This window comes from Dromaius novaehollandiae, chromosome 3 (assembly GCF_036370855.1).
Source record: "Dromaius novaehollandiae isolate bDroNov1 chromosome 3, bDroNov1.hap1, whole genome shotgun sequence".
Taxonomy (NCBI): domain Eukaryota; kingdom Metazoa; phylum Chordata; class Aves; order Casuariiformes; family Dromaiidae; genus Dromaius; species Dromaius novaehollandiae.
In genome coordinates, this window is record NC_088100.1 from 69366285 (window position 1) to 69391476 (window position 25192).

Genomic DNA, 25192 nt, shown 5'->3' on the forward strand with positions numbered 1-25192 from the left:
GTTCTGGCCCATTCAGTTGTCTCCAGCTTCGTCTTAGCAATGGGTGACAAAGCTGGCAATGTTCTTCAATCTGTGATGGGGTTCTTAACTGTTCTAGGGGCAGCCGGGCTTTGCAGTAATAAATGCAGTGTAGCCCCATGTATCTGATGATTTGACTGCACTTGAAAATTCAGGTTGATAAAGTTTTAGGATGTGAACATAAAACTTTGTTCCAGTTCCTGAAAAACCGTGCTCTTACTCTGGAATAAAAATGCCTGCACGTGTTCAGCACAACCTCACACACAAATAAGTCTTCAGATATCCCTGTTTTTTATTGTGTACTTGAGAACCTCATGGTGTGAGCAGCATAATTTCCCTCAGCATCCCTCTCCATGCTTCTTAAGGATCTCTTTGCTTCATTAGCTGTTTTTTTCATTCTTACTTCCTTTCCTTTTTTGCTTCTTAGCTGTTATCTCTTCCAATGTTTTGATGTTATATCCTTACCTTTTTGTGCAGGTATTCCTTCCTCATCTTTTAGCTGCCTCAGTTTCTATAATTACCAGTTATCTGGATTCCAACTCTTACCTTTACTCTAGCTCTTCCCTCGTAAAATTGCTCTCTGCATGTTTTAATCTTGGTAGTGTTTCACTGCATCGTTTTTCCTTCTTCAGTTTCCTTGAAATGGGTTTACTGTAGTGAAATATCTTTAAAGTGGTAAGACTTTGGGATGATGAGCACCAGTGTGTGCTTAAAGGAGCAGAATAGTGCTACTGGTTTACAGATCAAAAATAATACTCTCTTTATGTGATTTGCAATTAGGGGCATTGTATATTAAAGACCTTATACTGAAAATAGTCCTTTTTAAACAGCTGAGCATATGGATGAACCAAATCTGAATTCTGTGCAGCCTAGCATGTATGCGATCTTTTAACTGGGATGTGTCATTGTTTGTGTCTGTTTTGAGATAAGCACACTTGTATTTTAACAATAAACAATGAGTTTATCTCAGTGAGCTGAATCCTTTTGAAAATAAAGGCTTAGTATGTTTTTTTTGTCTTACAGATAAGATAGTGAGACAAGCTGGTGAGCTGAAAAATGCCCATGTTTGTGAAGTGGGCCCTGGGCCTGGAGGGATTACCAGGTCTATCCTCAGTGCTGATGTTGCACAACTCCTGTTAGTTGAAAAAGATGCTCGATTTATTCCAGGATTGCAGGTATCAGCCAGAGTAATTTGCATAAATGTATCTATAACATGGAAGAAGAACACTTAAGAATGTTTAAAGATTCAAAGTGTCTTGTTTTGATCTGAACATTTGAAAATAGCTTTACAAGTTCTGTCTGAAGTGCTAGTATTTCCTAGATTTCTTCCTGATGTTCAGATATTTTGCTTAGCTTTGAAAGTAGCATAATCTATCCAATTATGTTTGTTTGGATGCTTTACTCATTAGTTGGAAGAATCTGATTAACTCCAGCTCATATGGAAAAAATTAAAAGAAGGATTAAAGTTAATTAGATATCAGCTATCTTCTATCTGATCAGGTCCTTTGTGTGACATAGTGATGACATTTCCATATTTCCAATTACTTTATGTCACGATATTTTCTTCAGTGTAGAAAAAAGCAGAAAAGCAGCTGATCTCTTTGGCATATCTGTTTCTGCAGAAGCACTAGTGTTAGACAGTCTGGTGATTATTTTGTGCACCACTTTGTGTTTCTTTGGCTAAAATCAGCAATCATTTGCTTGAAAAAGGATATATGTAATATGACATTAATTGCTTCTGCTTTTTTTATATGCCTTTTCATTCAAACAACCATTAAGTCTCTTTAGGACCTGATCCTGCAGCTAAATTAAGACAAAGGCCTATGTGGTTTCTGCAGGTTGACATGCTTCAGGTGCTTTATGTGCAGATAAAATAGTAGTTGACATCCTTTGATGTCCTTTGGTCTTACTTTTTCATTCTAATCTAATCTAAGTTTGTAACATTTTGCATGTATGTCTCCAGTTCAATACAGATTAATATCCAGATATAGCAGACTAAAGTAAGTATTTATATTTTTCAAAATCACTTTTGAACTTTTGCTCCTTTCTTTTAAAGTCAGTATAAGTTCACAACTCACTGTGCCATTTTGCAAATACTGTCCACTTGTATTGTTATTAAACTTTCACCTTTGTGGAACTTGGCCTTCTAAATCTAGCAACAAAAAGGGAATCCAAAATCTATTTAGATTTGACTGTTTCATAGATCTCTACAGTCTCAGATCATAATCTCTACAGTCTCAGATCATAGCAATTCAAAGGGCTTTCCTTATATTGAAGGTTAATCCCAGTCTTCTGTAGTGAATCAGCAGTGGATAGCTAGTTTACTTGAGAACCATCTCTTTGCATGACAGTAACAATGTAAGATGTTAATGAAATTGCTTATATCCTTAAAAATGAATATGCATGTAACTTTATCTTAGTAGGGTTAGCTGTTGATAATTTACAGTATGCCGTTTATACCTCTTTTTTTCTTTCTCACTTTTCTTGAGTGTTAGCAAATTTGCATTTATGGCTTTCTATTTTAAGATCTGATTTGGGATTGGAGAGAATTTGAGGTGAAACGATATTGATTTTAGTTAACAGAATTCTTTAAGTGCTTAGAAAACTTTTCTGGGTTTCCAAAATACAGCTACTAAAGCAGAGTTTTCTGAATAAAAGCATACTTCTCAGGGTCTGTAATCAGCCTTTGGTCTGTAATCTGTTTTACTATTCAGCTGGATTAAGTTAGTGATTTTTTTCATTAGCAACCTCCTCAGAGTAGAAATGAATATGCCTTGGTGAGGTTATTGAATATAAAGATATTACAATTCAGTAACAGTGGATGTGAATGAACAAGTAATATATTGCCTCCATTAGTATTACATTTGGTTTAAATTCTCCCCCAATAACATGATACATAAGAGAATGAGTCTTTCTTTTGTGATGCTGTGGGTTGCAATGCCTCTTTTTCTAGTTTCCTGTTAAAACCTCTATCAAAAACAAATGCTGAGATTTGAGCAACAGAAAATGAGATTACAATAACAATTGGAGACTGTTACTTAAAAGTTTCTTTTGGAATATTTATAAAATCACTGACATAAATCATTCAGCATTTTTCACTGGCTGTCTTTTGGGCTGTGATCTCTATCACCAAACAGAAGTTTGATTCCTCTTTACTGCAAAACTGAAGTACAGTGAAGAACATATGTGCACAGAATAACACTTAGACAGAGAGTCTGTCTGTTCTGTCTCACTTTTAAAGAAAAAAAACCAAACACCTCCCCCCTCTCCCCAAACATGACCGCCCTGTGTCATGTACCCTAACAACTGTTAGGCTGGAAAGATTTATGAGGAGAGAAAGGGCACTCTCAGCAAGGAGTAGACTGAATATAGAATTCTCCCAGAAAGGCCATTTCATTCTTTGGAACATACCTTTTATGTATTCTTTATGCGCTTTCAGTTTGCCTGTGAAGAACGAGAGTGTCTGCATAACGGAAAATCACTTGGCCCTGACTTTACCACGTGCTCGGTGCACAAGAGCTTCTGTAGTGATGTTAGCTAACATTTGTCTTAAAATTGAGAAAGTTGCAGTGAGTTTCTCAATCTTTGGTTCAAGTTAGCAGTTTACTACTGTGGTTTTCTGTTGACAAATTAAATGCAGTTCTCAATTATGTTAAGTGTGATAATAAAAAACCCCAGACACTCTTGACTTGGAAAACATTATTAAAAAGCAATAGCATATATGGTAATAGCCCATATTTGTGTAGGCAGCTGTCTGCTTCCTCTTACGCTGTTTTTCTAACTTTATTGATCTTACGTTCTCTTTCATCCTATTACGCATTTATAGCAACTTCAAAGAAAGATTTGACAAATAAAGGCAGGTTAGTGAATTTGTATGCAGTGTAATTGCTAGTGCAGTGCTGAAAAGGTTTGGAGTTGAGGTTAGATTTCTTTTTCTAGTTGGAAATAATTACATTTAAAACATGTGGGAACACTTGGGTTTTAGTTAAGCTGTTTTTTGTGCTTGCTACACAGAATTTAACTCATTTAAGGTTTAAAAAAGGAATTCTACAGCTGTAAATAGTAAGCCTTTGCAGAATCACACCTTTAAACTTTCATTATTAGTGTTCACTTTTTGAAGGTAAATACTAATAGTGCACTCAGTTTTGACTGCTGTTGTGCTTTTTCATACACTGAAGATAAATATACAGGATATATAGTAATGGTTTCATTCTTGCTGTTGCTGAAGCTGGAAATTAATGTGCTCAATGCTTAACGTGAAGTAAAACTAATTCTTGATTGCCTACGAACAGATGCTATCTGAAGCAGCTCCAGGAAAAATACACATTGTTCATGGAGATATTCTTACATATAAGATGGAGAAAGCTTTTCCAAAGCACTTGAAAAAGAACTGGGAGGATGGTTAGTATTCGATTGTGGTTTATTTATTGTTTCATTTTTTAAATTTCTGAGTTAAAGTTTGGCAATATAGCTGGAATTACTCTATCAGTGCAGGTTGTTACTCTCTTACTGGTACATTTTGAAGGTAAGAAGAGAGAAGGCAGCTAATCTCTCTTCTGTTTTTGTATACTAGAAGGAAACAATTAGAGCATCATCTAAGGCAAAAATGTGGAATCTGTGTCACACTCATCTTAGTCAAAATTGCGGAAGAGCTTAGCAGTTGTTAACACTAGGGTGTCCTCACTGTACAATAATGACCCTTGGGATGTATAAAAATAAAACAAACAGTATAGTTCCTACCCAGCTTCTTCCTCTTTCAGAATAAGCCAAAAGCCACCTCTGTTGTTGTTCCACTAAATAAACTTCTATAAATATCTTTGAAACTTGGAGGAACTTTATCCTCAAAAAATTAGTTTTATTATTGCTTTGGCTTCAGCTGGAAATCTTTGGCAAATGTAGATATAGTCGGAGGCTTTTTTCAAACCTGGGGTCCTCTTAGAATTTGATTTTGCCTCCCTTTTGGAACGTGTGACTGTATTAGATAAATCAGAGAGGACCTCCCAGGCCCTTTTGCCAAATTTCTTAATTTAAGGTTAGAGCCAGTCTGTGCGGTGCCAGAAGAACAGTAAACTGCTTTCTGACTTAGGATGTAAAAGACCATGACACATTATCTTCACCTTGAAAAATTCCATGCTGTGTTTGCCTCATTGCATTGGTAAATGCTTCACAAAACAAAGCTATGAACAAAAGTGTGTATGAAGATGAAGTGCAGTTTAAAAAAACTAGTTAGAGCTAACTAGTTAGAGGTAAGATGTACTTTAGCTGTATTATTGCCATATGAAAATCTGAAAAGCTGGTGGATTTCAGAAAGATACTTATCCATCTGGTATTTGTGAAATATCACAAATATCCTAGAAGTTTCATAGATAGCCTCGCAAGTACACAATAAGTAAGGCATGACAGAAAACCAGTTTGAAATTGATAACATTTATCATCATATTATTAACCATTGTAGTATATAAGAAACAATGATAGGCTTTTTTTCTGTCCCCTTTTATTGCACTTCTGATTAGAGATAAGAATCCCCACTAATGAAATGTCCACTTATTGAGCAATATGTATAATTTTTATTGGCTAACAGGCAGTCTTGTGCTTGCTGTTAGACTTTCTGTTTTCAGAGGATTCTTGTACAGAGGCAGAACTGTGTCCAGTTGGAGCAAGGTAATTGTTTGGGAGTTATGAACAGTCAGTAAAATGAACCTGGGATGGAAGTATTGGACAGAATGATAGATTTAGATATTTACTCTGTACCTAATAATGAAAATCATGGAAATGCTGTTGTCTAAATAATGTATTTCTGCTGTTCTGCAGTAGCTCTGTATTTCTGCTGTTCTGCAGTAGCTCAGCTGAAATAACTGGATTTATTCTAATATGCCTGAAAGCCAAACCTAACCACTTTTTGTCCAACTGATTATCTTGAACAGTAATACAGTTTTGCCAGTGTTCTTTGTAAGATGACGGTAAGACAAGTATAAATGGAAATGTATAATTTTGATGTGGCACAGTAAAGATGGTTTTCATATTTGAAGTCAAGGTTGATATGCATATATCTTTTTTTATACGCTGTTTCATAGCAAAATCTTATTCAAAACTTTTGACAGTTGTTTTTTTGTCCACCAAATGTCAACAGAGCCACCAAATATACATATCATTGGAAATCTGCCCTTCAGTGTTTCAACTCCTCTAATCATCAAATGGCTTAAAAATGTTTCCAGTAGGGATGGACCTTTTATTTATGGCAGGACGCAGATGACGTTGACTTTTCAGAAAGAAGTTGCAGAGGTAAGATGTTACTTTTTACTAAAATTTTAAAGGTCATAAATTGAACACAACTTTGTTCACATGCAACATTTTGCTTCTAATTTAAAAGTACAAAAAACATTTTAGTTGGCTTTATAAAGAGAGGAAAGTACTGGTTCAGTTTTTAGTTTGTGTATCAGTCTGTGGCTATAAATCATGAAGTTGAACTTTAATGACCTGCTGACTTCCTTTCACAGCACACACAATTATTTTTAAAAATCTCTTTTGTAGGGATGTATTTCATTAAGGTAGTAATGTGCTTAATATGTTCTTTTTTGAAGTTTGACTGCTTCAACATGAATGGATTCCACAGCACTCTTCTGTCTTTAACTGTTTTCCTTCTCTCAGTCGTTCATACACCATTTTGCCAGTCTGTTTTTCCTTACCTTTCAATCATCTCAAGGATTACACAAAAAGTTACTTCCTTTGCCCTCTGAGAGGGAAAGGAAGAGAGATATTTTATATCAATTGATATTAGGATGACTTACACCAAAATGCTTTCAGACTTAACAGTTTATTTCTTTTGGCTTCTTCCTTGCATTCCATTCTCTATGGAGAAAAAAAGGAATGGGGACTGGCACAACAATTTGAAAACTTAATTTCTATCTAATTAGTCTAGTATTCAGAAATATTTGGTTTTCTATGTGTGTCCTAAATATATCTGTTACTTTAATTCTGATCTTTCAAAATAACAGTTCTAAAAGGAAAATGTTACTGTTTTTTACAGTATGTAAATTAACAGTAAATATGTGTGCAAGTGGCATGTCTGTTGTTACTTTGGGGTCCTAGAAAACCTTTCTGTGCTGTCATTACTCTGACCTTGCAATCAAGGTTCAAGGTAAGCAGTGAAGTGACTCCAGTAGGTGGCTGTAGAGAACATCAGTGACAAACATTTAGTATGCTGTAAAACACATTTCTTTAATCAGTTCTGAGTTCCCATGGTTTCTGGCATAAAAAAATCCATTTCTGTTGAGATTATACTACATTGCAAACTATGGCTAATGGACTATGATAAAACATGGAAAGTGAGGATGGGAAAGTTTTTAGGATGCAAAGTTTTGGGATGACCATGGAAAAAACTGGCATAGCGTTGAGATGTAAATGCACTCTGTACTTTATTTAGCTGTAACCAGCTGCATGTGCCATTGGTGACATGCAGATTATAGTGCTTGTGTACCCAGCATAGCTCAAATAAGATACAAAATACCATGCACTCTAAATTCCTTGTACTTAAAAAGTTGAGAAGTAAAAAACATTAGGAAATTGAATGATATGCTCAGGTTCATGTAATGAATCAGTGTTAACTGTGGTTGAGTTTACGTTCTGGGACTTCTTGATTCTTGCTGCTATGTTTGTTTAAACACAGAGCTTCCACTGAAGACCAAAATTGTTCATTGTGCATGGTTTGCATTACCATAATTGATTTGACATCATGATATATTCATTTTGGAGAGAAGCTGCCTTTCAGATGAGACTGTTTTGACTTATGATTAGGAGGAAGAATGAGAATCAAAATCTTTGTCTTTTGTGTGGGTCTCTGTAGTAGCTTAAGTGAACCGTTGTGATTTGGCATGTTACAGGCTTACTCAGTACCAGTAAATAAAGAACAGTTTAATATTTAATACAGATAGTAAGTTACATAAAATCTCAGTACCAGATTAGGTATCTGTGGATTTATATCTTTTAAAGAAAAATTGCTCATATGCAAAAGCTTGGTAACATTACTCGACTTTTCTAAACTAAGAGTCTAACTACTAAAGAAAGTCTTGGTGTGTCTGGCATAAGCTCAGTTGAAGGGAAACAACTTGTCATGGAATGGAGCTATTTGCTTTATAATTAGCCAAGATAACTTGATGTTAACAATAAGGAAAAAAATAGGCTTTGTTTGTGGTCAAGTTTGTTATAGCTGGTATAACAAGTGGAAAATCTCTTTGAATTTCTTGCTGATGGCACTTTCCTGTTTTTCTGTTTCCTAGTAACACAACTCTTCAGCATGAATAATGTCAGTTTAAGACCTGTTGCTGCTGACCTCTCTGTTCTGACATGATTTGATTAAATTGATTAAAACTTTTGATGAAAACTGTCAGTTATGTTATCATATGCTGAATTCTGAGGCCTATTAAGGAGGTTGAGGCCAGATATCTACAGTAGTAAAAGCGACAGTGTTAAGTGTTGGGCAGATCATTTTGTCTCCTTAGTTCTGTTTTGTAAAATTACCTTTGATTTTGTGGGAAAAAAACCTCAAATCTGCCACCTGAGGACAGTGCATCCTGAGCTGCTTCCATTAAAATGAGTCAGTTTAAATAGAAGATCCATTGCCAGGCTCTCTAATTTTGAGTAAAGCAGGGTAAATAGCAGCTCACATGAACTGCTCTGCCAACATGATCTGCAGGCTGGGAAGTGGAGTGATAGACTGTTAGATGTGAGGTAGAGGGCAGTAGACTCTTCCACTGGCACAGCTGGTACATTTCCACATGCTTTGATGTCTAAGAGACAGGCATGTTAGAAGAACAGGAGCAACAATACTTAACCATTTTGTATTTAACGCTGCTGTCTATTTAGAACACTGGACAAAACGTGCTAATGAAGTAGAAAAATTCAGACATTTTTGAGCAACAGAAGGAAGAAAAATTACCATTACGTTTTCCTAACTAATATAGGTTAAATATAAATACTTAAGTTCTGAAAAAAAATTGCTGTTTGGCAGAAACTGGCTTGTGTACTAGAGTGTGTTTAATATTCTTTTATTTGGTCAGTTTTGATAGTCTTAATTATTCATGTAGGTTAACTTCTATGACAGATTTTGCAGATGATACTATATGGACTTTTTAATATGTATTTAGGAAAAACAAAGTAATATGATATAGCTTACTGAAGAACAAACCAAATACTCTGGTGTTAATGAGATAGTCATTGAGAGCGATCGATGGTGAGCAGGCTTGAAAGAGGTGTTTAGTATCACATTGAGGAAATTACAGGTTAGGTTTCAGAATCTTTGCTTTACTTTATGCCTTGGTAAAATATTAATAATAGATATGAAAATGTTATCCAGTTGGGTGAACTCCAGCATGGGTAGCTTAGTGCAGTTTCAGATGCTATCCATACTTTAAAGATAAGAACAAAGAAAATTTTGAGAAGGGAGGGGGGAAAAAACCCTACAAAAATTGCTTAGGTTACAAAAGTAGATTCTCAGCTCCATTGTGAGTCATAGCATTTTAAGATGTTACTGCCCAGAGGTGGATCTTGTTAAGTTGCCCCTTCAGTAGCTGAGGTGAAGGGACTGACCATCTGAAATTGTTAGCTTGTTTTCATGGAAAGTGAGACTGTCTTGTTTAAATTGGCAGTGGAAGGATTACAAATCCTGTCATTATGTCTGTCTCATTTCCATTGCAGGAAAATGAAACATTGCATTGCATTGAGATTAAGGATGTGCATATCTGATTGCATTGTTAGACTTTCTAGTCTTGTTTTTTTAAAGAGTAATAACCATGGCCGATGAATTTTTAATGGGTTTCCTCTGAAACAATATTTAAGGTAGTTTTAAATGCTGCTGTAGGCAAAAAAGAATCATTGAACTTTCTGAAAAGACATTGAAAGATACTTTATTTGCTCTGTGCTAATACTTAAACTGCCTTTCAGGGGAGTTGTTGAAAGAAAGAAAGGAAAAACTTTAGCAATAGGTTTAATTCTGTTTTCACGCGTAGTTTTAATACTCATGGCAGCATTTCATGAGTACAGTTTCCATCTGAAGCTACCTGAGGTACAGGTGTTACCAGATATGTAAGTTGCCTTTTCATCATTTATTTGTGGTTAACGTAGTGGTAAATAAGAACAGGAATCTTCAAAATTCTATTTCTGTTTAGTTAATGTAATGTTTTGTAGCATTTGAGGATTGTTTTCCTCAGGGCTTTTTATGTTCAGGACTTGTTTGTGTTAGCAAAACATACAGAATGTATTTCTTGCCAGATCATGAGTGTATGGAAAGCCTTCTATGTCTTGACTACTTCTTTCCATGCCTTTCCGTTAATGTGATAAATTTTTAGAGCCTTCTTGCTCCACAGACCCTGCTGGATTTTGACGGACAACTGTTGCTTAGCATATTTCAGCAGACTGCTGTTACTATCTGCTGCATCCTTTGAGGTGGTTCCTTCCTACTTAGTAAAAGGGAATCTGTATCTCAGCTGTCTTAGTTCACCATCCAGCATAGTAGGCTAAAGCTCCAGCATAGTTAGATCTGTCCTAAGAAGCCATGTTTGAAGTGGTGATGCTAAAGTCTGTGAACGTGATCTCTCCAACCACCACTACTGTGGGGGCAGAACTCTTAACAAAAAAGAGTAACAAACTGCTGAAGGGCTGAGACTTCTGTGGATTCCTACAGCTGTTTGCTCAGTGACTGAATTGGAGCCCCAATCAACTGAATCAGCTTCCCATCAACTGCCCTGTTTGTCTGGCTTACTAAGGGAAGTTTTACTTGCTTCTTACATTTACTTCTCCTTCACTTAATGTTATTTTTAAACTTAATTTATTATGTGACTTAAAACAACATCTCATTACCAACTCCTCTGCAGCCAGCTTCCAAGACTGTGGGACTATTTTCTTAGCTACTAGACCAATACATATGATTTTTGATAACCTTCATGAGAAATTTCTTGTGATGTTCCGAGAATTACTAAGTGAACTTTAAGTGTTCAATGCTCTGCATTATTAGGTATTCTTAAATTATGTAAAATAGTCAACTTCCTTACATTTGTGGTAGGCATAGACCAGTTTATAATGGAGAAATTTTGTGAGGTATCTGATTTTGAGTTTGTGGAGCTCCATTTGATCTTGAAAGAGAATTCATACAGTGCAAAGAAAGGATGTAATAATACTGTCGACTGTTGCAATGTTTGACTGCAGTCCTGCAGTCAGAAGTGCTTTAGACTTCTCCTGTGTCCATACAAAATTATTTTGACTTTCACAAAGTTCTGCAGAAGCTCAAGTAGCCACTTTTCATGTGCATTTGATTGCTAGACAGAGGTGTGCTAATGTGATAATGGAATACTATTTCGTGGGGAAAAAAGAATTCTAGATGAATGGGGCATAAAGATTGGTTTAATTGTTCCTTTTTCCTTTTTTTTTTTTAAATTTGTCTTTACTTTAGATTATACTGAAAATCCAACTTCAATATAATTTCCTCTTGCTCAGTTTAGTTTTGCTGATTCACATATTTTGATTCTTCCGTAGAGGCTCACAGCTAAGACAGGAGGTAGGCAACGTAGCAGACTGTCCATCATGTCTCAGCACCTCTGCAATGTTGAAAATTGTTTTGTAATTCCAGGTCAAGCTTTTGTTCCACAGCCAGAGGTAAGTGTTGGTATATTTTTTTGATTTTTGTTAACTTTTTAGTCAGGCAGTAGATTACTGTAGATTTATCTGGTGAAGAAACTACCAGCATGATAGGATATTAATTGTGTAAAAATGGATGGTTATGATGAGAGGTGTTAAATGCGTTTAATTCCCTTTAAGGCCTTTGGAATCAGGAACCAGAAGTGCTCAGTACTATGCAGAATCAAGTTGAAGAGCAGTATGGCTCTGGTCTTGGAAGAAAGAAATTTTTAAAATAGAGGAGGAGATCAGAATTGAAGAATAAAACTGTGTAGTACACTGGGAAACATGACCAAAGAAAGTCTGAGAAGCTCGTAGCTATTTGAAAAGGGGAGAAGTAGGAGGATTAAAAACCAGAAGGTATCCACTGACACTGAAAATGCAAAAATAATGCTGTTTTAAAACTTCTGTCGTTAGCATTGTCTGTGGCACTGACGAGACTAAAAAGTATTGGTAATGATATTGAGATATTTTGTTAAAGCTGATCATAATTTATCGTGCTTTGGAGCATAGGTCAATGATTTGCTGAAGAAGTCAGGAGGAGCATTCCCTTATAGACAGGTTCTGCTTTAAGCTATTTTATTTTTCTGACGAGTCTGATAGTAGTCATGTCAGATGAGGGTTAGTGAACTCCAGGTTTATTATTTTAGTTTTAGAGTATTGTTGTATATTTTCTTTTCGTCTCTGCTGTGACTAAGTATGCGTTAGGCTTACTGAGTTTGCATGAGTGAATCTTGGTTTATTATAACTTGCACTATGATGATATCAAATACAGTTTTAGTGATTCAAAAATTGGTGAGTTCCACCATTTCTGATTAATTTCTCTTTTAAAAGACAGTCCATAACAATTCAGTTGTGATCAGTATATCCACATATAGTACAGGATGAAACAAAAGTTATAATATTTGTTTCTCATTGTAACATTTTTCTCCACTTTTGAAGAAGATCCCCATAGCAAGATATATAATGTAAGGTCTTATTTAGTTTTGTATTAATGATAAACAGTGACAGTTGCATTTTGTTTCAGAAAATAGGATTCTTCAGGAGAATGCCATTAAAGTTGTTGAAAAGCACTAACAATATGCCATAGAAGTATTTTTTTCTGAACAGGCTAATAATCAAGAGTTATTTTAAGTATCTGAGGTTGTAGATGAATACGTGCTTATAGTGAGAGAGCAGAAGGAAGTATGCTTTGTCCCCCAGAGAGCAGTAGTTAGAGTAGGATACATAGTTGAGTCTGATCAACGCCCAGTTGCATTGCTGCCACTGAGTGCCTTTCCGAAAGGGCATTTAACACCTTTTCTGTATGTAACAGTATTAGATCAAATTGATGCAGTGCTTGAGACGGCTGAAGAAATCAGTATCATTAAAACTTTCCAAACTATTCAAACAATTAATGCTTCCTGGTGGCAATAAGAAACATGTGTTACTATTTTGCCACTTCATACTTTTCAAGTAATCCATTTCTGAGGGCCGTACTTTAAAATCAAGTCTTTTCAAAGCAGCAAGTTACATTACTTAAAAGCTTTCTAAATGTATTTGAGTAAAGTATCCACATTACAATCTCTAGATAGAATTGCTCTAAGTAAATACTTCAGATGTCATTGTCCTTTCTATCATGACTGTTTTGGGATATTGGAAACTGACTTGTCCTATTAGTAAATTTTGAAAGAAACGTTATACAAATCAGCAATACTTTGTGATATAGTTTGAGCAGTACAGAAAAAGGTAACTTCTTCAACTGTAGATTGTTTTTTGTAAAGTGTAAAGTGTTTGCTCTTATAGCTAATTTCCAGAAACAACTTCCAGAGGTCCCCTCACTATTAAATATGTGGAATAGTGTTCCGTAGTGCCAGTGTTTCAATTTTGTCTTGTTTTTTCTAAATATTGGATACAATTTGAGGATATGGTAGCGCTAGTGCAATCAAAAATCTTCTGCAGACTAGGCCTCAAAATTAGAAAACTATAACTGATATTCCCGCTTTCTTATACCAAGAAGGCCTTAGTTGCCTCAGAGCACCTGTCCCATAGAGTCCTGACAAATGTCTTACCATATGGAAATCCTGTAATCAGTTGGTGATCAGCTGAATAAAGACATCTGAAAAAAGACAGGTTAAAGGCAAGAATGTATTTATTTAATGTACTTCTTTGAGTTAAAACAAATACTGACTATATTGCAAAAGCATAAAGTACAAGCGACTCAGACAGATCTGGCACCTGTTTCACTATATTTTATTTCCTTCAAACTCCTGTTGTAGATTTGTCTTCAGTGTTGTCCGTGTTTGTTTTAGCAGTAGACTAACATGTGGCTTTAGATACTACAGTTGCAGATAGAACCTCTCCTTTCTTGGAAGGCTGTTGCAGTGTGTTGTGAATGAAATAGCTCAATGCTCGTGTTTTATTTCGTAGGTATACAAAGAACTTCAGGTACTTATGCATGTAGTTTTAGCAATAAAAATTTGAGCTACATGTGTAACTGATGAAGACTTCATTTTTGCTTGTAATATGAAGTTACTGCCTTTTTCCTATGCCTTCATATTAAAATTTTTTTGGTTCTTGTTTTATAAATGCCAGTTTTAATTCACATATTAACAATGATAACAGATTAGTGTTATGTCAGACCTCTTACTAAGGGTTGACAGGCATGCTTTTGGGAATGAGTAGTTTACTTCATTTGCCCAAGGAATGAAAATTATTTCAACAGTACCTGTAAAGGTTGAGAGATAATAAGCTTTTGGTTATGGAACGGAATGGTGCTGCGCACCATGTGTCTAAACAAAGAAAATTTGGAGTTTTGCTCATAGTTAAGTCTCTGTATTAGTGAATAACTGCTGATCAAGTATTAGGAATAGTACAAAATAAGCTCCTTGATGAATAAATAGGAATTCAAAATGATTATCTAATAATAGTAATACAAGCAAGATGAAGTTCCATTCAGAGCTTATAGATATTAGAACAAAGACTCTTTGCATTATTGGGTGGAAAATAAGTTTCACTTTCTCAAATGCTATAATAGAAGATTTTAATTTTTCCAACAGCTCTTTTATGCCAGCTGTATATTTAAAATTATGGCTGCTTTGTAGTATATTGGTGAACTTAAGGTAATAACCTGGGAACTAAGAGTTGTATACGAATAAGCAAAATAAATAGCAGTTGCTTTTGTTGTAAGAGTTGTCCAGTGTTGTCATATTCCTAGATTTAAAGGCCTTCATCCTTTCCTCTTTCCATTTCCTTGTATATGCTAGCAAATTAACATGAATTTGTTTCTCATTTAGGGAAGCATTTAGATAGGACATTCTCTGTCATGACCCCATAAGAAACAAATTCTGTATTCTGAAAGAAAACGTTAAAGGATCCAAGATTGTTAATCAAATTAAGGAGTTAACAAAATACATTTAAATGAAGAAGCTGTCTCTTTATCACCATTGTATGTTACAGTTTACCATAATAGAATATGTAGCAGTGGGCCTGAATCAGGGCCTACTGAAATAATTAATAGGAGCTATAAAGTTCTTTTAGACGGCTGGAAATGTACAAGACTGGGTAAACGGTAACTAGTATTTCTGCTGTTAAAAGCTATTTTGAGTAAGTATAAGCCAGAACACTTCCAGATTTTTCTTGTATGTAGTTAGTTTGTATCCTGTGTGTTAAAGTTTGCAGGTGTTTTCTTAGTCGTGGTGACATTCCTATTCTTGTGTTGCTCTTCAAATCTTACATTCGTTGTGTAGTGATAGATTCGTAGCAATTGGAGAATGCCCAATAGACATTTCTTTAACAATTAAAAGTGAAACCCACAGGGGGTGGCAGTTTGGGGCAGGAGAGTCATTTTTGGCAATATCTGAATCGTACTGTTAATTCTTCCGCCTGATATGCAGATACAAAATACAGTTAAGAGTTTGGGGGCGGAGGTTGTTTCGTTTTCTTTTTTTTGAAAGAAATCTAGTTGCCAAGGCATTTGAGAATGGAAAATGAAAGGCATATATGTCTGTTACTTAAAAAACAATGAACCGAGCTTCTTGGACAGCAAATGTTTCCTTTTTTTTTTTCTTTTTTTACTTACATCTCAATTAAAGTAAAGAATAAAAAGTAAATTACATCATCACACCTTATACATTACTGATAGCCTGATTTTTTAAATAGGTAGCAGTATATTTTTAAGCATCTTTGCTCTAACGAGCCATCAATTTAATAGTGCTGAGAGTTATGGTTTAAAATGATTCCTTTTTCTCCAGTAAATTTTACTTGGAAAGTCAAAAAGAACCAAGTTTGCAAAAATCATCAGAAAAAGTACTCTTGCAGCAGACTTGAGCTTTGTTTCCTATCTCATTCTTTTTGCTGATGTCATTAAATATAAAAATACCTTGCTAAAACAAAATTGCAGCCTTGACATATGAAAAAATGTGTTATTTTTATAAATTCTTTAAAATAAGCAGACTGTATTTAGCACAAAAAACCCTCAACTAGTAGAAATAACCATATTTACACATAGTCTTTTAGGTTGTAACCTGCACTGTTCTCTTGCTCTGTGGATGGGAAATGTTGCTGTTTTGCAGGGTAAATCCATGGTCCTTGCTGCTTTTTAAAACAGGAAGTGCAGAAGGTCACACCTGCAATAAGCAGAAACCCTGCTGAAATGAATCCTATATAAACAGCTCCTCCTGGTTCATGTTTACTGCTCTCTGGAATGGTTGTGTCCAGAAAATTTGAAATTATTTCTCTTGTGTACCAAGATGTTGGTACTAATCCAAAGATTCCTGAAAGAACAAAGCAGACTCCTCCAGCAAAACAAGTGTGGCTTTTGCTGTCAGTGTCCCCTCCCAACTTTGTGCATTTCATTCCAACTGTAGTGATGCAAATCCCAAAGGCTGATAGGATACAAGACAGTACCATGGTCGTCCGTGCAGCCTGAATGTAGACAGGGAGAGAGAGAACGGAATATTTCAGGGTACAGCTAAACATCCCGGTGCTGTACCATGTGCAGTCCATCCAAAGTCCTTGCATCTGTGTTATAGCTGTTACGATATTTGAACCAACATCTGCATTTACCTTCCAGTTAGGTAGGAGAGTGGCTGTGATGTCTCCAAAAATGCCAAATAAAGCTAGAGTAAAAGCAAAGAACTGCAGACCTGCTGATGCCATGAGGATTATTTGCTGTTACCTTTTGTCTGGTTGTTTCTCTCTTGCAAATGTGTGCAACTGGTTGATAGCTTCGCATCCAAGGCTGTAGCCGTCTGTGTGATGGGGAGAAGGGGGGGTGGAGGAGAAGGGCAGGGAGGACGGGGGGGAGAAAAAGAAATCAGCAAACAAAAGAGCTTGCATTTAAAATTAGAGCTATCTGAATAAATATCTGAACATGACCCTGCAGCAGATGAGAGCAGCTGAGCAGCTGTACAGAAGGTACTTGGACATAAATGATGACAAATGGACAGTGTTTTAGAATTGATTGTAAGAAGGAGCTGCCCTTTCATACACGATTGCAAGCCATCAAGCAAAACTTGTTTTGCTGGAGTTGTGTTCGGTAGTAATATGCAGATCGCTGGCTTAAATAGGCAAAAAATGCGTTGTAAGTGGAACATTAAAAACTTAGAAATTTAGAAGCCGTTCTGGAAGAATACTGTGATGGAAAATATATGTTACTCATAAAATACCTCACCTTAAGCATATAATAGATGGTTGTAGTGTGTTCCTGTTGACTATTTTTGTAACTATGAACATTGATAATATTATCTTTTGTTTAAAGTATGGTTAAAAGTAACCCTTTTGTTTCAGCTGTTGAAACATTATCTGCTCTTCTGGCTAATAACTGTCCCCAAATTTAATGCTTTTGAGAGAGAAAATGAGATGTTATTTAGGTTTTGCAGTATTCTCGCAATAAAGTGGCCGCATATGTAACTGTGTTTTCTAAATTAACATTTTCAGAAATGTGATTCTCAGTCCTTGACTTAGAGCAGCAGTGTTGAGTGAAGGTGTCTTACAAGAGTGAATAAAATATACTTTTCTCTCTCAGATAAAATATCTATTTTAACACCGATAAGGAACAGCTCTGCTGTGTTAAGTCCATTTTTTTTTAATTGGTTGCTTCCCTGCCTGAAATCACTGGCAAATTTGCCACATAGTGTTACTTTTAAAATTGATTCTAAAACTATATTCTACTGTTCTTACATGATAGGTCAAATTACATTCGACAAGAACATTTAAGTACTATGATAAAATGGCTGTGCACCTGGGAAGACAGAACTATTGCTGTTGTATCAGTTGAGGCCTTGGGTAGCAGATGAAGTAAAATGGTTTGAAACCTGTGACTAGGATAAGCTAAAGGTGTCCTGCATTTAGAGTTGGGGCGTACAGTTGACAAGTTGTATTTTTTCAGCTTGATAGAGAAAGGGAAGTCCTTAGTTTGGAATATGATTTCTAAGACCTGCTGTTTTAACTGATTTTTAACTTTTTCTATTGTGTAAATATGAATATGGTATTAAAATGGTCTTTAGTATTAGAACTTTTGGGAAAAGCTGAAATAGTAGGGGATACAGTTGAGATAAGTGGAACACACAGTCTCTGTAGTGTTGTACTTATTTCACTTTATTATATATAAGATGACCATGTTTTGATGAATATGTATTCTTTCTAAGCAACAAAGTTTTCAACAGCATTATGTATCAAGTAATCCTCTAGTTTTGTAGAGCAGGATTAACAATAAGCTAGAATTTATATACTGTACTTAGTCCAGGTAGTTATTTGAAGATGTGCTATTTCTGTCAAGCATACATATTTTAATAAGACTTACAATTAAGGTGAGAATGCTAACAGCTACTCAGTTTTAAAATACTATCTCAAAGACCTGCCTATTTCAAAATCCCTTCAGTGTGTTCAAACTGTGAAGGGTTGCTTTCACAAATGCGTATTATTTGCTGTATCAGGCCGCTGGGAAAGATGGCTTAGCTTCCTTTTGCAGAAGGAACTAGCATGACTAGATAGCTCAAAACTCTCATTCAAAAGCATAGTCTGAATCAGCTGATTAGTATCTTGAGTTAGCCTTCCTTATTGCTTCCTTTTTTAAAATTTCAGCATATTCAAACATACAAACACCAACCCAAAGCACTGCAAACAGTAGTCATGCATTATAATTAATGGGGTGAACTAAATCAAAGGCATGATAAATTCAGCTATAAGCACTGTACACTGTAATAGAAAAATAGTTATTTTACATTCCTCTTTGTGTAGCACTTACTGCTGGATGTGAGGTCTAAGATGTTTTCTTCACTGTAGATGCCCTGGAAAAATATAATTTCTCTTGAATAGAACTATCCCTTCTCATATAAAACTGCATTGGCATGTATTAACAAAAATTTCTCAGAGTGTTGTTTTTTCTCTCTTTTCTCGGAGTGTTGTTCTTTTTCTCTCTCCTCTCTTTTCTCGGAGTGTTGTTCTTTTTCTCTCTTCTTCTAAGTGCAATACTGCTGCTTGTTCCCTCTCTTAGTTCCATCTACCAGAGAATAAAGGATTGCTTTGTTTAATGAGTTTTGTTTGACAAACACTTAGTAAGGGAAAGCAAAGAGATTATAGAGAAAAACACATGGAAACCATTAGTCCCAAATATATAATGATACATAGATTCTATGATGAGGACTGCAAACAGTGATAACAGCAAGAAAATCTTTAGAATCCAGAAATCATGTAGACTTATGTACTTTTAAAAGTAGAATTCATTTCAGCCAAACTGAGAGCTAGAACCAGAATGTGTTTTTTTTAATCACAGATAATCTTCTTATGAGTTTACATTTCCTAGGAAAGAGCTATGCAATATGTTTTAATTTGTAATTGGAAGAGCAGCACACTTCTTTTCAGCCACAGGTTTTGCTTCTCTCTCCTTGATAGCCTTAGCAATCTGTAGGTTTTCCTTTACTTTGTTGTCTTTCCATGAGTCTGTATAAGTGAATGAAGGAATAAAACCTATTAGTAAGACTCATATGGTAACTGTAGCACATTGATGAAGTGGCCTTGCCAAGTCAGTGTCTGAAATCAAGAAGTTAAGGGAAAAATCCTGCTGACAGGAGCATTGATATAATCATAGGTTCTGCACCTAACCTTTGCTTTCCATGTGATCTTGTTTGGGGAAAAAAGGTTTGGGGAAACAAAATTGTACTGAAGATATATTCGAACAATGAGGGAAGAATAACTGCTACACTATTGAGAGTTCAGTATATATCAGTTGAATAATATGTTTATTGATTATTTTGTAAGTATTGAGTATTATTTTGTAAATATTTCTAATGTGTTTGGAGAAAATAAGAAAAAAAAGTGTTAGTAATAAAATTATCAACCAGTAACTTGTGTACTTTAAGTGCCCTTGTGTACTTTATATGGGCTTTCATAAATCTGCTCTCTATTTTATGCATATTAAAAAGGTTAGGGAAAAATAGCATGTATAATTCTAAAGGAGTGGCCAATTACAAGTAAAAAGCTCTCGCCTGTATCTGTTGCTATAGTAACGAGGCAGCTTTCCTGGGGTTGCAAAGAAAACAGTGCCTACAATGGATCAAATGCTGAGAAGTACTGTGTTTTGTTTCAGAAGCAGAAATTATTGCCCACTAGCCTTGAGTTTGCAAATTGAGCTCTTTTTCTCTGAAATAGTACACTGCATCTGGATTGTGGGTTTTTTCCCTTCAGTAATTTTTGTTAAAGATGCAGCTCCTATTTCTGAAAACAAGAGTCCTCATATCTCACTTAACAGCAGTTCTGCAAAATTGAGGGGACTAGGAGATCCCAAGTGGTCTCTAGTGGCTTTCTTATCCCTATTTTTTGGGGGTAAATGCATTGTTTTATTTCATGGCAAAATTGTAAATAAACATATAAGTATGTAAATAACCCCTTAGTATTTCTGTACAAGGATCTGGATAGTCATGTGAAGTATGCATTTGCCCTGTTAAAAATACACTTGCATATCCAGGTGCTATATTTTCTTAGTCATCGGATCCTTTTATTTAGGAATATGAGTGTTTTGCATTTACATTTATCTGTCATGAATGCCCGTGGGTTTTGGCTGCAGTCTAAACTTGGAACCATGGTCTGGTGTTCTTTACACTGTTGTGACTCTAAAAGAACAATGGCTGAATTTTTCTGGATATGCATGAGCCCCTGAGTACCTGATCAGATCAGAGGTCTCATGCATAGACAGGTACTTCAGGGGAAGTTGTGAAACTTGTTAGACGTAGTTACAATAATGTGTCTATTTGAGAAGTTTCCAGTCCCATGCAGTGAACCATTTGAGTGTTGTTCTGCATTATTTATGCATCTCTGGCATATCAGTTTTTTCCTCTCTTTTCTAAAATAGCCTTTCTGTGTTTGGCTGCTTATTTCAAACTTCCTAAATAGAAAAAGGAAAGAGAGAAAGTCAAGAAAGAAAAAGAAAGCACAGGGAACGAATTGAATCTTACATTGTAGATGTTGGCTTTCGTTTCTCCATGGTTACAGTGAAGAAAACCCTAGTTAAGGTTTTTCAACATCAGTATTCCAGTTTTCATCCGCTCATTTCTTAGCACACCTAGTAGTTTTGTTGGAAAATCCTGTGTCCTGTGTTTGGACTACTTTTTATCTACATTTTATCTTTCAAAAAATTTTATGCAACAGTAGTGAGCAGGACATCTAATATCCTTGACAGCTTTTAGGGCAGCTGCATGCTTTGAAGCTGAATATTTATGCAAGGATCTGATCCCAAGTGAGTATGTTCCAAAGCAAAGCATATACAAGTACATTTATTGGGTCCACAGAGAAGTATAGTTGCATGCTGCAGCTGTGGTCATAGAGCCGTTATCTCAGCCAGGCTAATCAGTATGGGTATTTTACAGTGTTGCACTAGCAATATTGCTTCCGTTCTGGAGGAGGTTTGGTTGCTGGCAGCTTAGAGTGCCCCGTATGAGGCTTTGGATGACGTAAACAGACTACTTTGCCCAGAACGAGATGAGCGGTAGAATCAAGGTACAACTTAGTACCTCAGACACTGCCCAGTGCTTTGTTTGTGAGCTTGCGGGTTTATGTTCTCTTCCCAGCCTCCAGTCTTTTGTGTTGCCATTCCTTCTGTACTGTATCATTTTTGAAGTGAGGTGCAGACTGAGGTTGGGGTAGATTTCTGTTTGTACTGTGCAAGTTGTTTTTATAACTTTTGTCAAAACAGTATTTGATTTCTTTTTTTCTCTGACATTCAGTGTGAGCACTGTGGTCCCATGGTCTTCCTGGTAGGTTACTGCTGTTAGTGTAGAAAGTATCAGCACTTGAATAATTCAGAAGCTGCTTTGGAGAATACATTTATTTGTGTTTCTCTCTGCGGATTCCATCTGTCAGGTTTTGCTTTGTTACCTCACTTTTTGAAAGAAGCTCTTGTGACTTTTTTTACAGCACTTATATTTTATTCATTTAAATAATTTTACAACCTCACTGTTGACTCCAACTTTCAGAAAAAGTGGAAAAGTAGAGAAAAATACTATCTGTAACACATACTTGGGGTCCACACTGTTAATATTAAGAATTTGCTACATGTTTAAGTCACCTTTAATCAGTGTTTCTTTTCCTTTCTCTAGCCGGTATTGTCTTTTAGCTTTGTAAATTCTGTCTGCACACAAAACTTATGTTGTTTTAATTTACAGCATTAGAAATCATTTAGATCTTTTTTTTTAAGTACTGTCTTGCTGTGGGTTTTCTCAACTATCACATTGAGAGCGTGGTTTGAACAAAGACTGTTCTTGTTTGGTCTGAGTTTATCTTTTATTTGCATCAAAACTAACATTTTTTTCAGTTTGGTGTCAAATAGAATTTGTTCTGTAATTGCCAATATTGCCTTTCAGACCTTTTGAAAAGATGGATCATTCTCAATTGTATTACCTGATCTTTTTTTTTTTTTTTTTTTTTTTTTTTTTTAATAAGAGACTGAATATTTTTAAGTCTGGCACTTAAAAATTTTGTAATAACTCAGTACCAGTATTGTAAGATTTTCAGTACGTTCCTCCACAGAAACTTTTCTTTTTTTTTTTAATTGTTAATACCCAGTTTGGAAGATTCCACTTTAGCATATTTTTCAAAATTGTTCAGAACTGGATTTTTAGCCCAGCCTATATTTTGCAGTAGAGAAGTGTGAGTGTGTAAGTAAGTTTGTTCAGTTTGTTCATTTATATATAATAAAATGTTACTATCATTTGATGACATTTCATGTTTTTATATATACATATATGCACTTGTGTGTATATATATGTGTGCATGGGTATATATCTATTATCTATATATCTATGGATATGTATCTATAGATATAGATGTATGTAGGATGTTATTTCATTCTTTTTCCAGACACACGGAAAGTGACAGTCTGTGAACCAAGCTGACTTTAGAACTATAAAAGAATAAAAACAAGTTTGAAAGGGATATGTGTAGAAGCATTCAAATGTGCTTTTTGAATGAACTGTGATACACTGTGTAAATATAGAGTTCATTTGGCACTTAAATTGATTTTGAACTTATTTCCACCTTCCATTCTTTTGACTAGACTGGAATTTTACAATGTTATGTTGAAAAGCAGTTCCTTGGCTCACATATTAGAAAAGCCCTAGAGCAACAGAAAGCATGTAGGGAACAGGCTTGATTTATAATTATAATACCAATTTTCTCCAACTGCCCTTCAGCCTGGATAGTGAATATTGTCTCATTTGTATATCATGTCAAAATTGTCTTGTGGAAGGATCTGAAGAAAGACACACTAATTACTTTACAGATTACATGGAGGTTGTTCCAGATAGAGGAAGTGTCATGGGGAAAAAAGTACTAACTGTTAATGGCATGTGAACTAATTAGAAATACGTAGATAACTGAGAAAGATAAAAATTTAGCAGGGCCTTGAAAATTAAAGCAAATCTTTATATTCAAATAGTATGACATTAGTCACCACACAACTATATTATCTGTCACAGTAATGTCGTCTTATGTTCTGCCTGATTCCTGATCTGTAACCTGTAAACTTAGGAATAAGATATTTCAAAGGAATATGTATAATTCAAATATCTTGGTATTTTGCTTTTCCTTGTAGGTGGATGTGGCCGTAGTGCATTTCACTCCATTGGTGCAGCCAAAGATAAAACAGCCCTTTGAGCTAGTAGAAAAAATTGTTCGAAGTGTTTTTCAGTTTAGAAGAAAATATTGCTGCCGTGGGATTGAGTAAGGACCTTTCATGAAAAATTCTCTTTCAGATAATGTTTTATAAATGCATCAGCTACTAAATCAATCAAGAAATACCCTTAGCTATGTATTTGAGTTTATTCACTCTGTTTACATTTTTACTGCTTAAAAGCCATCATAGTTCATCAGATCTTTCCATTTCAAAATGTTTTGTGGAGTGAAAAGTATGAAGTGCATCGCTTTCTGCTGGAATTATGTAACAATTACTGTGCATTTTTGTTAATGAAGTCAAAGCTGTTAAATGTATTGGGATAAATTGGTGATTGTTTGTCTTTCTCAGAAATTTAAAAAAAATATATATATATATATATACACACACACACACACATATATAAAAGCAACTACACAAATGCTGTTGAGGTATAATTTGAACAACAGCATATGTTGTTTGAATTAAGTGAAAGTCTAAAATTCTAACCTGAAGTTTACAGTGTGAAAGGGGAGAACTTACTTGATCTGTCGGAAATTTTACTTCTTTAGGAATAGTGTCAAAAGGTAAAATTCCTATCTCCATGCTTCCCTTTTATGGTGTTCTTACTGCCTCTTTAAATTTTATACCGGATAAGAAGCCCTATCTACCTAACTGAGGGGAGACCACTGAGGGTGTTCTCCACGGATCCTATTAAATTCTAGACACATAGACATGTGTTTGATTTGGCTGCATTCAGCATTGTAGAAATGTGCCACAAACAGAGCTGTTGTTAGGAAACAAAAGGCATGCTGCTGCTGTTTGGACTATCTGAATCTTGCTGGGCATGGTTTTGGTCCTGAAGAAATCTAGAATTAGGATGGGCACCACCTTGTTGAACTACAAGCCATGTATGTCACTAGTATAAAGGCAAGCGCAGAATTTTACCTCTAGTTTTTTCAAGGGAGAGTTTTGGGTTTTTTGCTTGAGGTGATAAATGGCATTGATGTCTGTCAAACATCTGATCTAAAATGAGTGCTGATTTTGCCTGTTTTGAATATGCATTTAGAAAATGAGACACCCCCCCCCCCCCAAACTCCAGATGAGTTGGTGTTTGATTTTCAGTTTTGTTTGTGAAAGACAGTGTCAGCGGAAGGCACGTGTATACTTTGTGTAGAATATTTTTTCCAAAGTTTTTAAAATTCATGTATTGTGTAAGCTGGAAGAGCTAGTACTGTCCTACATTCTTTTGAGGGAAGGGGGGGAAGCTGAACTTTTGGACGTCACATACCCCATAGCAGCTTATCGTGCTTTAGCCTAGCGCCTAGCATGCAACTAAGAAACACAATCCTCTTATTCTTTAGCTGATGGGGGGGGGGGGGG

General features: G+C 35.5%; 2 protein-coding genes across 6 annotated transcripts in view; one reads left to right on the forward strand and one right to left on the reverse strand.

Moving 5' to 3' along the window:
• TFB1M (transcription factor B1, mitochondrial) overlaps positions 1-25192 on the forward strand; it is a 29825-nt gene that overhangs the window by 2222 nt on the left and 2411 nt on the right. For all 5 annotated transcript variants that reach the window (XM_026122250.2, XM_026122249.2, XM_026122252.2 and 2 more), the window contains 5 exons: positions 1042-1193; positions 4311-4419; positions 6149-6300; positions 11545-11664; positions 23753-23880. In XM_026122250.2, the coding sequence (XP_025978035.2) occupies positions 1042-1193; positions 4311-4419; positions 6149-6300; positions 11545-11664; positions 23753-23880 (661 nt within the window). The remainder of the gene's footprint in view (positions 1-1041; positions 1194-4310; positions 4420-6148; positions 6301-11544; positions 11665-23752; positions 23881-25192) is intronic.
• CLDN20 (claudin 20) lies at positions 13804-16910 on the reverse strand. Its single transcript, XM_026122253.2, has one exon. It carries the CDS (start codon positions 16822-16824, stop codon positions 16165-16167), a length of 660 nt encoding a protein of 219 aa, XP_025978038.1. The 5' UTR covers positions 16825-16910; the 3' UTR covers positions 13804-16164.